Source organism: Ceratotherium simum, chromosome 10, assembly GCF_057802395.1.
Source record: "Ceratotherium simum simum isolate JZ-2026a chromosome 10, ASM5780239v1, whole genome shotgun sequence".
Taxonomy (NCBI): Eukaryota; Metazoa; Chordata; class Mammalia; order Perissodactyla; family Rhinocerotidae; genus Ceratotherium; species Ceratotherium simum.
Genome location: NC_141909.1, coordinates 176,742 through 191,490, shown reverse-complemented (window position 1 = coordinate 191,490; position 14,749 = coordinate 176,742). Strand labels below are relative to the sequence as shown.

At 45.1% G+C, this 14,749-nt stretch overlaps 1 protein-coding gene across 1 annotated transcript in view; it reads left to right on the top strand.

Annotated features, from left to right (window-relative positions):
- Window positions 1–546: 546 nt before the first annotated feature.
- CFAP97D2 (CFAP97 domain containing 2) overlaps window positions 547–14,749 on the top strand; it is a 34,912-nt gene continuing 20,709 nt past the window's right edge. Inside the window, exon 1 of the mRNA XM_087435751.1 lies at window positions 547–645. Within this exon, the coding sequence (XP_087291877.1) occupies window positions 556–645 (90 nt within the window). The 5' untranslated portion in view covers window positions 547–555. The remainder of the gene's footprint in view (window positions 646–14,749) is intronic.

Here is a 14,749-nt window from a genome sequence, read left to right as displayed (position 1 = left end):
CTTCATTTGTCCTGTGGAAAACCCATCCCAAACAGATAAAAGCCGTGGAGAGAGGAATGGCTTAAAATGGCTAAAACTCTCTGTAACTAATCCTCAAGTCAATTGGAAAAAAAAAACTTTAAGGAAGATCTGACACTTAAGCTACAAATAAAAATATTTGGAGTTGTCCAAATCATTACAAATTATTTGAAGATAGGAGAGAAAGGGGGTAGTGAAGGAGGAAAGGGGACAGGAGAGAGGGGAGGGGGAGGAAGAAGCAAGGAGAGAAGGAAGGAGGAGAAGGAGAAAAGTTGGAGGAGAAATCCCTTGAGCTCATCTGTGAGCACGGGGAGGCCAGCTTGTCATCAACAGGGCCCCATGCAGTGTTCAGGCTCTCTAGAGAGAACTCCCCCTGAGCGGAGTGTCCGCTCCTCTTGGTGAAGCGCCCAGGCTCTGCCCTGGGCCCTCTCCCCGGCGATGCCATGACGACGGTCACGTGATCCACAAACACAACGTCTCCAGGACTGCACCGCCTGAGCCGCCGCTCTGAAGAGCGCCCTCAGTCGTGTCTTCGAGATGCACAGGGCCGGCCGGCTGACTTTTCCCGACAGCAGCCAGAGCCTGCAGTGCCCCTGGGAGAGAGCCTACCAGGATCACAGGAGGAAGGTAGGAGAGGCAGGGGCCACGGAGCACCAGGGCTTTCCCTGGAAACCAGAAGCTCGTTTTCTTTTCAGAGAAGGAATGGTTGAAAGCTGGTCACATATGTTGCCATACAGTAAAAATTCCACTAAGTAGCTTCTGGTTTTCACATGCCATATTAAGGACCATCCTTTCTCAATTATGGCACGTGTTAATAAAGCACTAAATTTTTCCTAAATGACTCAAAAGTATCTTAAGACAAAAAGATCCAAGGGACCCTTTCCCTATCAAAACAGCCAACTTTTGTCTCCCTTAGTAGATGTGTTATTATTTCCACTTATTTGTTGCAAACGTGGACATCCTTTGAGAAGGTCACCAAGTGGAGCCGACCGAGCCCGCTCGGCAGGTCGTGTCACCACATCTGTGTTCATCAAGGTCGAGAAATGCTCTTAAGAAAGGGACGTTCTGGGAATGGGGTATTGCTCTGTGATGATCCCGCAGGTTTCTGTGAGGTGATGAGGCCCAGCCGAGCCTTTCTGCCCCACCCGGAGTTTGCCCACCCGGAGTTCTGCCCCACCCGGGTTCTGGCCACCTGGGATTCTGCTCCACTGGGGGTTCTGCCCACCCGGGGTTCTGCCCACCTGGGTCGTGGTGACACTGGCCTCAGGGCGGCTCGGGTCACACTCACTGCAGGGCTGGCCCAGTGCCCCCCCACACACCTGGGCCCTGCACCCTCTGTCCGCCATTGAGCACCTGTTGCCTGGCTGTCCCAGCGCTCACTTCCTCAAACCTTGTCCTCCTAGAAGCCTGCTCGGTGCCCTCTCGCTCAGAAGCACAGCCCATCGCCCTCTGGTTCTGCTGTCTCATGTGACTGCATGACATGACGGATGTAACATATTTATTATTTTATCTCGCTTTTTCCCAGAGTCTGTGAGGGAGTGGCCATGTCCTGTCACCGTGATATTCTCAGCATGCAGAGCACATAGCTTGATCTTAGTGAAGAGCTGTTGGTAGGGAAGGCTGAAAGGGAGTGATGGCAATAATAAGTATAAATCTATTAGCATTGCCTCTTTGAATAATAGACAAGAATGTAGAAACCGTGGGTGTTTCGTTGTTCATTTTTGTATCCCAGAGACCAGAATGGTCCCTGCTAAGAGACAGGTGGTTGATAGACACCCCAGTTTAAGTGAGTAACCAGGCTCTATACCTAAGAAACTGTAAGATAAGGAAGATTGAAGTCATCATTGTGGAAAGTGGAGAGCTGACTGGATAGAGAAAGTCAATGTGTTGACAGTCGCATGGGCCCCAGATAGTTGGGATGCGTGCAGATCTGCCACGTCCCAGACACACATGGTTGCTGGGTCTAAGAATGGGGTGCTGGAACACCCCAATATGGATTCAGCAGAAGGCATGCGGCTGGGGTACCCATGACCCCTGCGTGAGGTGTTATAGGGAGGACCACTCTTCTTACCTGGAGGGGAATGAAGTGAAGGCAGGAGACAGACAAGGAGAGAGACTGGGAGCCACGCAACGTCAAAGAGTCAGGCTCTGGCACAACTGACTGAGGAAGCTGAAAGCAGGGGACTGTGAGTGAGGAAGGGGTGGTTCCAGATGAGGACGATGCCTGGAGTCCTGGCAGCGGTTTTCTGGGGAGGAGAGGAGAGGTCAGGACATGAGGAGGTCAGAGAACGGAGGGTGCCGCGAGTGCAGGGCTGTCCCCGTGGTGTAGAACTCATTTGGGGGAAGACAAGACTGTGGTCCAGATGCTAAAGGCCCCGGGGAACGAGGGGAAACAATGAAGCAGAAGGAGGGTGAGGAGCAAGGATGCAAGTGTGGGGGCCACACTGCCCTGCCTGGAAGCAGCAGTAAAGCAGCAGCAAGACCCCTTTTTCCACTGCAGATCTCACCGATTGGCATTAAAACTTGGCTCAGAACAAATTCTTCCTCCATGTTAAGAGTAGGGGGCAGTCAGCTTTTTAGAGTAATTTAGTTTCTTACTGCTCGGCTGAGAATCCCCGGGAACATAGGGACTTTGATGCAACAGAAGGGAGAAAAATGACTCGCAGGAGAGGCCGAGCCCAAAGCCACGTCTGGAGTCAAGAGCCTCGTCCTCAGCCTGCACCACAGGGCTGATACTGAGAACCCGAGCACCCACTTGTGCTAAAAATAAAAAAGAAACTGCTATTGATATTTCCCTAACATAACAAAATATAAATACCTCAGCTCTAAGCCGATATCTTAATTAATAGGGAAACACTAAAGGTGTTCACTACAAAGTAAGAAATAAGACAAGGATCCTTACACTCTTTTAAATTGTGTTGGAGGTATTCACCAATGCAACCAGACAAGACAAATCCATTAGGCACGGAAATAGAAAGAATTAGGTTTTTTTTTTCTATTTGTAGATGAAATGGTTAAGTATCTGGAGAACCCAAAAGAATCAATACAGCATTTGTTTTTAATGGAAAAACAAATATAAATTGGGAAAAATAATTGCAATTTATATCACAAAGTGTTAATATCCTTAAATATAAAGAACTTCTAAACGTAATAAGAAAAATAGAAACAACCTCAGATGAAAATGGGCAAGTGATATGAACAAAAGTTTACAGAAAGAATTGCAAATAGTTCTTAAGTTATAAAAGGATTATCAACTTCACTTACAGTAGAGAAATACAAATCAAACTTGCACTCTAATACCATTTTGCAACTGTCAGATTGGCACAAATCCCCAAAATTGTTGTCAGTGCTCTGGGGAGAGAGGCATTGTCCTGCAGTGCAGATAGGCATGCAAAAGGCACAGCCCTGTGGGGGTAATTTGGCAATATCTAATAAAATTACACACACATTTACCCTTTAACCCAGCAGTCTCACTTCTAAGTATCTGTTCCAAAGGTACACTGGCAAAGATACGAAAAGAAATTGCAAAAGTTACTAATTGCGGCATTGTTTGTAATAGAAAAATTGGAACTAACCCAAATGGCCATCAAAAGTGAGTGGGTGAATAAGCTAGGATGCCTTCACAAAATGAAATACTATACAGCTATGAAAAGGAATAGGAAACATCTATATACACTGCTATGAAGTTGTCACTAGAATATGTTGTGAAATGGAAAAAGCAACATGGAGAAAAATATGCTACATTTACCTAAAAAAGAGAGAATGAAAATGTGTATACACACACATTCATATAAATATATTTACACATACACACATATTATATACATCCTTATATTTTCAGAAGTGAATGGAGTAACCATAGAGTTAGAAGATTTGTCAACAGCACAGAGGGTGAAGATGACAGACATGGAGCCCAGACCTCTTAGAAAAAGAAGTTGTTCGACAGATTTGACTTTGAAGCCCTGTAAATATTTTACATATATTATAAAACAAAATTAAATTTAAAAAGCATTTCAAAATATTGAAAATAAAATGAACCTAAGTATAGATGCAGTTGGTTTCATAACCGTATTGAGAGGAAATATTTCAGTTCTCTTTAAAACTCAGGAATTTGTGCCATTTGTGGTGAGATCCCCTAATGACCAAACAATAGCAAAAATAATAATAAATAGCCTGTTTCCAGTAATCATATTCATGGCGACAGTGTCAGTATTATTCTTACGGGGTGTTATGTGTTCTGGGATAAAGCAAACGAGTGATCCCGTTGGCAACACTGGGAACTGGAAATTTCAGCTCGGAGAAGGGAAATGCAGATCAGTGAGCCGAACCGAAGGGAATGTCGTCCTGAATTGGAGCCAGAAGGACCAGGTGAGCTCTGTCAAACTGCAAACCTAGAAACAACAGACTCAGTTGTGATCAAAACTCCAAGCACCCAGATCGTGGTCTCTCAGTGCCATTCCCACCAGAAGAACCAGGCTCAGTGGTAGAAACAGCTGATTCCAAGTTGAGCTCAGATATGCACGAGTAACCCTGCAACCCCTGTCGTTCTCCAAGGCAAGGAGGCGATCAGGACCATTAACACTGTGCAAAAGGCCGGCCGGAAGAGGCTCTCGCTGGCCAAAGATGAGACACGTTAAATTTCAGTGAGGAAGTCATCATCAGTGGGTTGAAACACATCCAGAATGTTTGAATCTTTGACTTCCTGCTGATATTGCACAGAAACACCTTATCAGCCACCTCTGGAAGACACTAAGAACCAACTCACTGATTTCAACACTGGTAAATACAGAGAACCCAGCATGTGTCCTGCCAAGGCAGAGCTTGTCCTCGTAGACGTATTCCAGTGCATCAGCGCAGAATGAATGAGGGAGTCACAGTGTCCAGCCAAGGAGTGGATCGAGGATTGTTCATTGCTGCCAACATCATGCAGACAGAGAGAGGCAGAAACGTGTACCTCCTGACGAAACATCGCAGCATCGCCCATGGCGTAGTCTTGCCAAGGAAAAATTCAACCTGAATTTCTGCCAGTTTAAGGAAGTGCCAGGCACGCGGGCAGCAAATGCCGACTGAGAAGGTGTATAGGACAGCTTATCTGGCTTCCTCACAACAAACCACACGGGGGAAAAACAGGGAGAAACTCTACATTAGAAGAGGTGTAAGAGATATTTCAACCAAGTGCAGCGTCTGACCTTTTTACTGGGGCCCTAAGTCAAATAAGCAAACAAAAAAGAAAGAGAAAGAGAGAGAGGGAGAGAAACAGCAGAAATGAGGACAGTGCCGGAATGTTTAATTAAAGAACTACTGCCATTTTTGGTGTGTCTGGTGTTGCAATTGTATGTTTTTAAAAGTTTCCCTATCTTTTAGAGATGTATGTTACAATATTTAGGGATGGGAAGGATTTGCTATAACCTTGGGGTGGGGGCGGAGATAAAGCCAGGTTGGCCAGGACCTTGTTTTGCTGAAGCTGAGTGAGACCAGCTGGGGGCTCACTGTTTTTCTCTATTTTTTATTTATGTTTGAAATTTTATACTGTAGTTTAAGAAAACATAATTTTAAGTGAAAGAAGTAGAATGGTAGTTACAGTTAGATACCATTTTCATAAATTTAAAAACATAATAATACAATATATTGACTACAGGTACCTCCACATGGTGAAAGTCCAGAAACAGGGATGGGAGAGGTGCAGGCCGACGCCAGGGGGCCGGGGCACAGGCACAGGGCACCTCAAGCACAGCCGAGACGCTTCTATTTTAAAATCTGAAATGACTGTGGCAGCTGTGGGCATTTGCTAATTCTCCACGTGGGCTCTTCGGTGCTCCTGGAGCCCGTCTCAGGACTCTCCGTGCGTCGGGAACATGTCCTCAGGAAACAGTTGTGTGGGGAGGAGAGTGAGGGAGGACGAGCAGAGTGAAGGACTGACCCTCACAGAGGTCTTTCCAGGATCAGCTGCGCTGGAGACCAGAGCAGTGTCTAAGGTTCAGCCAAGACCAGACGGCCCTCTCACCCTCCACCCTGCTGTGAGGCACTGGAGCAGCCAAATCAACACCACCAGCACTTGAAGCACAAGGACGCCACCGAAGACTTGAGACCCACGAGCAGCCAGCGTCGCGTCGTCCAACTTTACGGCCCCAGGCCCTTTGAAAAACAAACAAGCAAATCACAACCAGTTTAAACCTTGCAGCAACATACTAGACGGTCTCCCCTCTTTTCTGGAACACGGATCACAGTCGAGCTTTGGGATCATCGAATCCCAGAGCCAGGAGGGCCGTCCAGAAGCTGTCTGATTCCTCATCCTGCTCAACAGGAGAAACGCCTGAATTACCCGATATGTGGTTGCTTATCCTTCTGTGAGATACCAACAGATGGGGGGCCATGTTTACCCCAGCCAGCTGAGGCCACGTTGACTTCTGGTCGGCAGCCGTGCCCCCACCACCACCACCACTGCATTCAGTCACTCGGTCAGCACACGTGCATGAAGGGCCTGCTCAATGCTGAGCGCACGGGGAGAGTGTGGTCGTCATAGGACCAGAGCAAGGAGATTCAGCCCCCCCCCCCCCGGGGCCTGCGCTCAGCGGGTGGTGGAGGCCAGTGCACGGGTAGCCCTGCTGCAGGGTGATGACTCTTCTTGTAGGAGGAATGTGGCTCCCTGGGAAGCCACACGAGGGTGATCTGACAGATGAGGAGTCGGGGCCGGAAGGACTTCGGGCTGAGGCAGGAAGGATGAGCAGAAGCTGCCAGGCCCCTGCTTTATCTCTCTCTCAGCGCCTTGGCCTCTGTCTCTTCTCCTCTGCTCCCCGTCACCAGCCTCTGCCACCTCCCAGCATGATGCTGTAACCAGGAGACCCCAAAATCACTGCGCAGGCCTTGCACGCTGACTGCAGCCCTTCCCTCCATCTGGCTGGTTCCCTCACTCCCACACGACCTCTTCTGACTTCGTGGAGATCTCCAGTGCTTGGCCGTCTCCTCCTCAATTCTTCCCCCTCCCCTGCCCATCTGGCTGAGTTTTCTGTGGTCTCTTTTCAGTAACACACTTGTCAGTATCGCAGAACCATCTGCCCTCTTCTCCTTTTCTCACATGTCTGACAAAACCCTACTGGAAAGGTCTGTCTACGTTCTCCTGCCTGTACCGGGTGGCTGAGGACGGCGGGGACAGTCCCCCTGCACCATCGTGACTGCTGGCCTCCAGCAGGCCCACAGAACGCCCACAGTCGGCCGGGCTTGGCTGACCTGCTGTGCGGAATGACAACCCTGCATTCCTGGGAGCTCCCCAAATGATGATTCTGCTCTCTGTTCTATGGTCCTCTCTCTCAACTGGATCCTTCCATTCAATAATTTTTCAATTAATTTTAATTTTTATCAGAGTAATATAAGCACATTTAAAAAATCAAATAGTATCAAAAGACTTTAATGAAAAGCAGTAGCAGCTCCTCCCCTCTGTGAAGCCCCGTTCCGAGGCAGCCACACTGAGCACTTTTGGTGGTTTCTCCTGGTTTTTACCTCCATCTCTCAGAAGAATATGCTCATTTGCCGTATCTTCTCAACATAGATATAACTCGATTTTTATTAAATCAATTACCAGTTATAGTGACTACGCAAAATCACATACTGTTGAGTCAGGTTGTAATTATGATTACATTTTCTTTCTCTTACAATTTCTTGTAACAATTGCCTTCTTTTCATAGTTTCTTTAGTTTTCTACATATTTGTACTTATTTTTCAAATACTCAATCAGTCGTCAAATGCTGATCAATAAGTTCTCAAATACTCAAACACATCCACTAGTCTTTCAGGTCCATCTCTCCCCTTGGAGAATCCGTGTCTGCAGCCCTCCATCCTCCTGCCCCATCTGGGCTGCGCACTCTCTGGGCTGAGCTGACGTCCCTTTGCAGGTCTCCTGTGTGGAAAATCCTTCCCCTGGATGCTGTGTTTTCCTGCATCTTGATTTACACCCTCAATATGATGAGGCACGTCCTGAAGTGGCTTCCCTAGAACAGGTGCATCAGAGGTTTTTGTTTCCTTGGGGTTTTTTATTTGTTTCTTTTTGTTTCTGTGTGTTAAAAATGCTTTTATTCTATCATCACGTTTGATAGAAAGTTTAGTATAAAATTCCAGATTGAAAATAACCTTCCCTCAGTATGTTAAAGGCATTGATGCTCATCGTTATTTAGGGTAACGTGACACACTGTAACAAATAGACCCCAAGTGTATAGAGGCCCAAACTCCATCACAATGTGACCCTGCTCCTGCTCCTTTTGGCGGGCGACTCTGGGGGCCCCACACCAGCTTCTCCTCTGTGGCTCCTCCAGCCTGTAGGGCTTCATGACACCTGGTCCAGCAGGAGGGGAGAGGGAGCCCTGAAGGCTTGCTGGCGTCACAGGGGCCTCTGCCTGAAGCCGGAACATCCCTCTGCTGACACTGCATTGGGGAGAACTCGGACATGGCCCCACCTAAATGCACGAGTTTGGGGAGATGCAGCCTGGCAGGACGCCCGTTTCCCAGCGACGGCTCTGCACCACAGCCGTGAGTGTGAGCCATCTTTAACGGCCAGCTGCCATCTCCACTTCACCTACATCTTCCCTAAAAGGTCCGGTGCCGTTCGGGTTCCTGCAGCCCGAGAGGGTATACACGTGGGTGTGGGGTGTTTTCTCCCTGGAAACTCTCAGGATCTTCTCTTTATTCCTAAAGTTCTGTCATTTTATGATGACATGCTTTCATGTGAGTCTCTTTTAATTCATTTTCATGGATCCTTTCATTCCAGAGACTAAAAATTTCCTCCCCCTCCGTTTTCTAGAAATCCTACTAGTTTGATTCAGACAGCCAATATTGAGCCTCTAGTTTTCTTTTATTTTCTCTTCTATTGCCCATCTCTCTATGTTGGGTTCACTTTTGGGAGATTTCTTGGTTTTACCTTCCAACTCTTTAATTCCATTTTTATTTCAGTGATCACAGTTTTAATTTTCAAGAACTGATACCACTAATTATTCCTTTTTCCCTGAATCTTGTTCTTGTTTTGCGAATGCAGTAACTTCTTTTCTCTCCAAGGTTTTACTCACAGTTCACTTGACGTTTTCCCCTGATCCCTTCGTCATCTCTGTTTCTTCCAGGTCCCATTTTTCTGTTTCTTTCTTTCTCTCTTTCACCTTGGAAATTTTCCTTCAGTGTCTGGTGGATGAGGTACTAAAGATTGACTAGAGGCTTTGCACATTCTGGTTAACCCGGTGGGGAACTGGCCTGTGGTTGGAGGACTCCCCATGTGGTACGTGGTGGTCTCTCTCGGGGGGACCTCGGTCTCCATGGAGATCTCTTGCCTGGAGCATCTATGACTTCCTAGGAGCAGAGCAGGGCAGCGCTGACCCTCGCCTCAGCTGTGCCCCCTGTGTCCTCAGTCCAGAGTCTCCCAGGCTCCGTGTCTCCAGAGGAGAACTTCTGGTACCTTCTGTGGGAGGAGCGTGGTCACCTGCTTCATGAGAAGGGCAGACAACTGCGAATGTCCCTACTCTCTGCAAAGACTCAACAAGGACCCGTTCTGGCCCCGTTGTGGTCCACGGCTCCTGATATCTCTCAGCCCTGCACATCTCCGTGTTCTTCGAGGTGAACCACGTCATTCTCATTGTCTCCACCTCGGCAACTGCCTCTGATCCCCACAACAGTGACTCCAGTTCCATTCTCCTCATCAAACTTTCTCCCCAAGATTGAACATCCGTTGATGATTTTGCCCAAACCAATCCTTTCTGTGATGGTTATAAAATGGCGATTTTATATATAATTTATATATAATGTCTCCACTCCTTCTACATCTATCAACTGGCATTTCACTGTAGGGAAGATCTTCCTTCCCCCTGTATTTCTTGTGTAAACAGACGAGAGAGCATCAAGTAAGACAGCGTGTTCAAAAGACCTTGGTCAAAGGAAGTGCTGTGAGAAGAAAGCTGGTGCTATATTTTTAATAACCGTGATGAATCTCGAATTTTCACCTGCAGCTTGAACTAACTTGCTTCTAGATAGCTCCACATGGTCACCTCAGACTAAACATGCCCAGCACGGGGTTCACTGGCCACCCCCAAACCTGCTCACCACGTTTACTCCTGTCCTGGCGTCAAGAGGTCTCAAACCTGGAGGCCTGGGGCCATTCTTCACCCCTTCCTTCCTGGTCCCTCCCTCCACCCCACAGACACCTGCCTCCCACACCTCCTGCCGTCACCACTGGCATGCCTGCTCACCACCCCACGGCCCTGGGAGACTGCACCAGCCTGCCTCTGGTCTTGTCTCCTTCCACATACAGTGACAGAGGGTCTCTAAATCACGTGTGTGGTCCTGGGGCTCCCCTGCCTCTGTTCTGCGGTGGTTCCCTTCACTTCTGTGTGCTCGGCGTGTGAGTCAAACTCTCTCGCCATCCAGCCCTGCACCATCTCCCGGCCCTCTGCACACGTGTCTGATCCATCACCACTCGGCTCCGTGGGCTTGAGTGTAGGATCCCAAAAAGGAAACCCCAACTCCAGTCTCGGGAAGGCGCGGACCCACAGACACAGAAGACCGAGCTTGATGCAAACGCAAGAGGTTTAGTAAGCGGAGCTCCGGGTCGACACGTATCTCTACTTGGGAGACAGAGGAGTCGACCCGGACCTTAAAGGGCAAATTCTTATATAGGGTTTGGAAGCACAAAGCGGGAAAAGGTTGGCGCGGTCTTACATGATTGGCTAATTTAAAACATTTAAACAGTTACATTTTATGGCGCGAATTGCTATGGCACGAAGCGATTATCAGGTTACACACACGCGTCCCCATCTGGACCCCCTCCACCCCGACCCTCCCAAACTTATCCCTCTGGAGCACTCTCTTGTTCTCAATTTTCCCCGAACAGTTTAGGGCGAGTCTTCTATGAATAGAGTCAGTCAGGATCGATAAACGTTCCCCCTTATACCAGGAATCCTTAGGGTGTGGAGGTGCCTGTCTCTAAGGTATTAACTTTTAAATTTTTAATATAATTTACTTCCTTCATTCCCCACTTCTTCTTTTGTCCCTAGTTCTAATCTTAGAACTTAGTTTTCGGTGTCTACTATCAGTGGCTCATTGCGTGGGAGAGCTTGGTAATGGCGTTGGAGCATCATAGCATGCACTGCATTGACCCTTTTTCTTATGAAAGCAGTAATTCTATTGAAAACACACGGTCCGAAGACCAAAAGTAGACAAAGAATCAGCAAGGGTCCTGCTAGGGAGGATAGTAAGGTCGTCATCCAGGGGGACTTAGTGAACCAGGATTCAAACCAGCTTTGTTGCGCCTCCCTGCTTTGCTGCCTCATGTCTAATCTTTTCTTTAATCTTTGCATTGAATCTCGGACTACCCCTGTGTGATCTGCATAGAAACAGCAGTCTTCTTTAAGGGCCGCACAAAGTCCTCCCTCTCTTAAAAACAGCAGATCTAATCCTCTTCTATTCTGGAGCACTACTTCAGACAGGGAGGTGAGGGACTCCTCTAATTTAGAGATGGACTGTTCTAAAGTCCTGAGGTCTTCATCTATAGCATTGCTCAAGGCAGTTAATCCCCTTTCTCCTGTGACTAAGGCCGTAGTGCCAGTCCCTACGCCCGCGGCAACTCCCAGTCCCAGGAGTACAGCCAGGGTGAGGGATACTGGTTCTCTTTTCCATAATCTGGATCTCTGGTCAAATTCATCCTCGAAACTATTGGCAGTATGATAATAAATTCTAGGCACCAACTGCACAAGCACGCAAAAATCTTGTGACGAATTGAATACGCCAGTTGAGATGCAGGGGGTCAGGCCTGTGGAGCAAGCCCATCACCTATTGGGCCCTGGTATCAAAAAATAACCAGGAGTGGTCGGAAGGCTGACTTCAGTCTTATTACATAGAGCCTGGTAGCCCGGGGGAATTTTTCCTAAGCATAGTCCTGAACCGGTCCCCAATACATCCGTTAGGGTTATCCGCCCTTCTTTGCCCCAAAGACAAGTCGTGTGGTCCGTGGTGTTATTATAGACCCCCATGGTGGCAATTCCTTCATAATAAGGGGGGGCTGACTGCTAGGCAAGCCAGCATGCTTTAGTCATTTCAGGGTTGGAGCCATTTAAGGCGTAGTAAGCTCCCCGTACTAAGTTAAACAGTCTGTGCCATCTTTGCCCAGTAGGTACTGCGGGAGGTCAAATGTCCTTCAGAGAAAACAATCAAGGTAAAGAGATATATTTCAGGGTGGCCAAATCTTGATCTCCCACAGTCCCGCCTTTGAAACTAAAAGTTTCACAGTCCTTTTGAAACTTAAAGAAGTTTCATAGTCCAGAAGCTGAGTTGGTAGATTGTTTCATCTCACTGAACACATTTCATAGTCCTGATGATAGATCAGTTCAATTGAGTTCCTTTTGGAGGGTGGTGATGCAGGTGGGCTCTCAAGGTTACGCCTATATTATGGTATCAAGTCCATCAGCTTCAGTTTGTAAGGCTTCAGGAAAAAGGGCAGGTTCAGTTCTCAATGATTTCAAATGAAAATGATGGAAAAAATCAAAAACGTTAGTTTGGAGATCTGTAGCCAGATTTTTCAGGAGACTGGAAGAAATCAGGATCCAGTCTAGTCAACAGATATAAAATAAAAACCTCAAAAGACAATTAACAAAACTAGGATCTAATATCTGCAAATGTATACTATAGTTTTTACTGAAGTATAATTTTTTTTTCTCTAAAATCACCCTCATTTTTATTAAGATAGCAAAATTAAAACTAACTAGTTTGCAAAATAAGTCTAGTTCTAATAGAGTTGGCCCAATTATTAACATAAGTACAGCAAGAATAGCAATTGATCACATAGGCTCTTTCAAATCTGCTTTGCTGGAACTTTTTATAAGGAATCTCACATTGAACTTTAAAGGCCTCTCGAGGCCAGGAAAGCCAAGCCAAGGATTTTGTCACCAGACTTTGCCTGCAATACCTATAAATTTGGGTGAATTCCTCTATTCCGAGGTTTCCCCAAAATATTTCAAGGTTCCTTGTACCTGCCAGATAAGTGACATTCTTTACTTATCCTGGTAAGTGCTGCTTGGAACACAAGGTACCAGGCCAATATTTTCACGTGGCTTTATTCCATAAAGTCCAATCTTCATTCCTCAAAAGCTGTATGGTTATATCGCAAATATGATGTTCCAGTCATAACCTTGGTAATATAACCAGTGTTTCCAATTGTGTCCTGTTACAAGGAGAACAGATTCTTATTGAACTTATGCAAATAACTATATTGCCATGAAAACAACAATACTCACTAAGAGTTTCCAAATTCGAGGGATCAGATAGAGAGAAAAAGATAAATATTTCAATTTTACTTACAAAAGTATTGTTTACCAAATTGCTATAAGTCATAGCTAGCTCAGGAGAAAAGAGAAAAAGTTTTCCTTCAATCTGAAAAAACAAAACATTAAAAATTCAGCAATACTTCAAATGAAGAATCATAAAAATTATAATCAGTTCATTCAGTCCTGTGTAATCCATTCTTGATCCCAATCTTTTTGTTAGCAGCTTCATGAAGTTATCAGTCTCTCCAACAGATTTCTGTAATTTCTTATCAAGTTCAGTTTTATGATCAGAAAGTTTATCAGAAGCCTGTACTTCAGTGTAAATGTCAGAGTCCTTTCTATGAATTTTTCTGAAGTTGAAACATTTTGCAAAAGCATTAGAGCAAAGAAATAAGTCTGTAAAGAACAAGACCTCAAAATGGCAATTGACAGAGAAATTTGGTTAATTTTGTGACATACAACACTTTAAAATAATAATAACCAGAATTATGACTGATAATCAGGACAGATCAGCATTTCAGTAATGTTGTATCAATAACATTTACCCACGTAATAGCACCTAAGCAGACTTATCATCACTTGTCTGACAATCCTTTCCATGTAATTTAACATACTGAATCAGCCTAATAAGTTTAGTATCTTTCCCCTTATAGGAAGAGAGCAAATTTCTTTGAGAAGTTCCAGGGCCCTTTGAAAATTCTCAAAGAAAAAAGTAAAAAAAGACTTTAAGATATGAATTTTGGGGGAGCTTGTCAAAAATATAAACAGTCAAAGCAAACATAGCATTAACAGTCCAAAAAGCCTTAATAGAGAGACCTCAGTCTTTTGAACACAGGAAATTATTTTAACAAAACATAGATTTTTTGTCTTTTAGGTAGACTTACTCAAAGGTAAAGAAAAATCTTTTGTAACCTCTTTATCAAGTTTAAGAAAATTATCCTTTTAAGAGAAATAAGACCAAATTATAATTTTGTACCAGCTTACTTTTGATATTAAAACTCATTTACTTAATTAAATTTATTTTAATCTTAGCCAACTTGACCATGTAAAAACTCTTTTTCCAGAATTCCTCTTTCACAAACTTATAACTTTCTTTTTACATTCAGAATTTGTCCCATGTCTTTCTTTTCCCTTCTAGTACTTGAGGACAAATTTATCTTTCTTAATCGACCAAACAAAACATTTCCATTCTTTGTTCTTTCTTTATACATCTTACTTTTCTTGTACACAGGCATATTTTTCTTAATTTTTTAGTAGCTTCAATCACATATATTAATTAGAAATTTTAACCCTTATAGACTTTGACTTCTAAGTAAAAACTAAGTAAGCAGTTACAAACTTTTTTACATTAGCATTTTGTGGATTGGAAAATTTATGAACACTTCATAACTTCTAGAAATATGTTACTTTATAGTACAATCTTTTAATAAAACACATGTTTA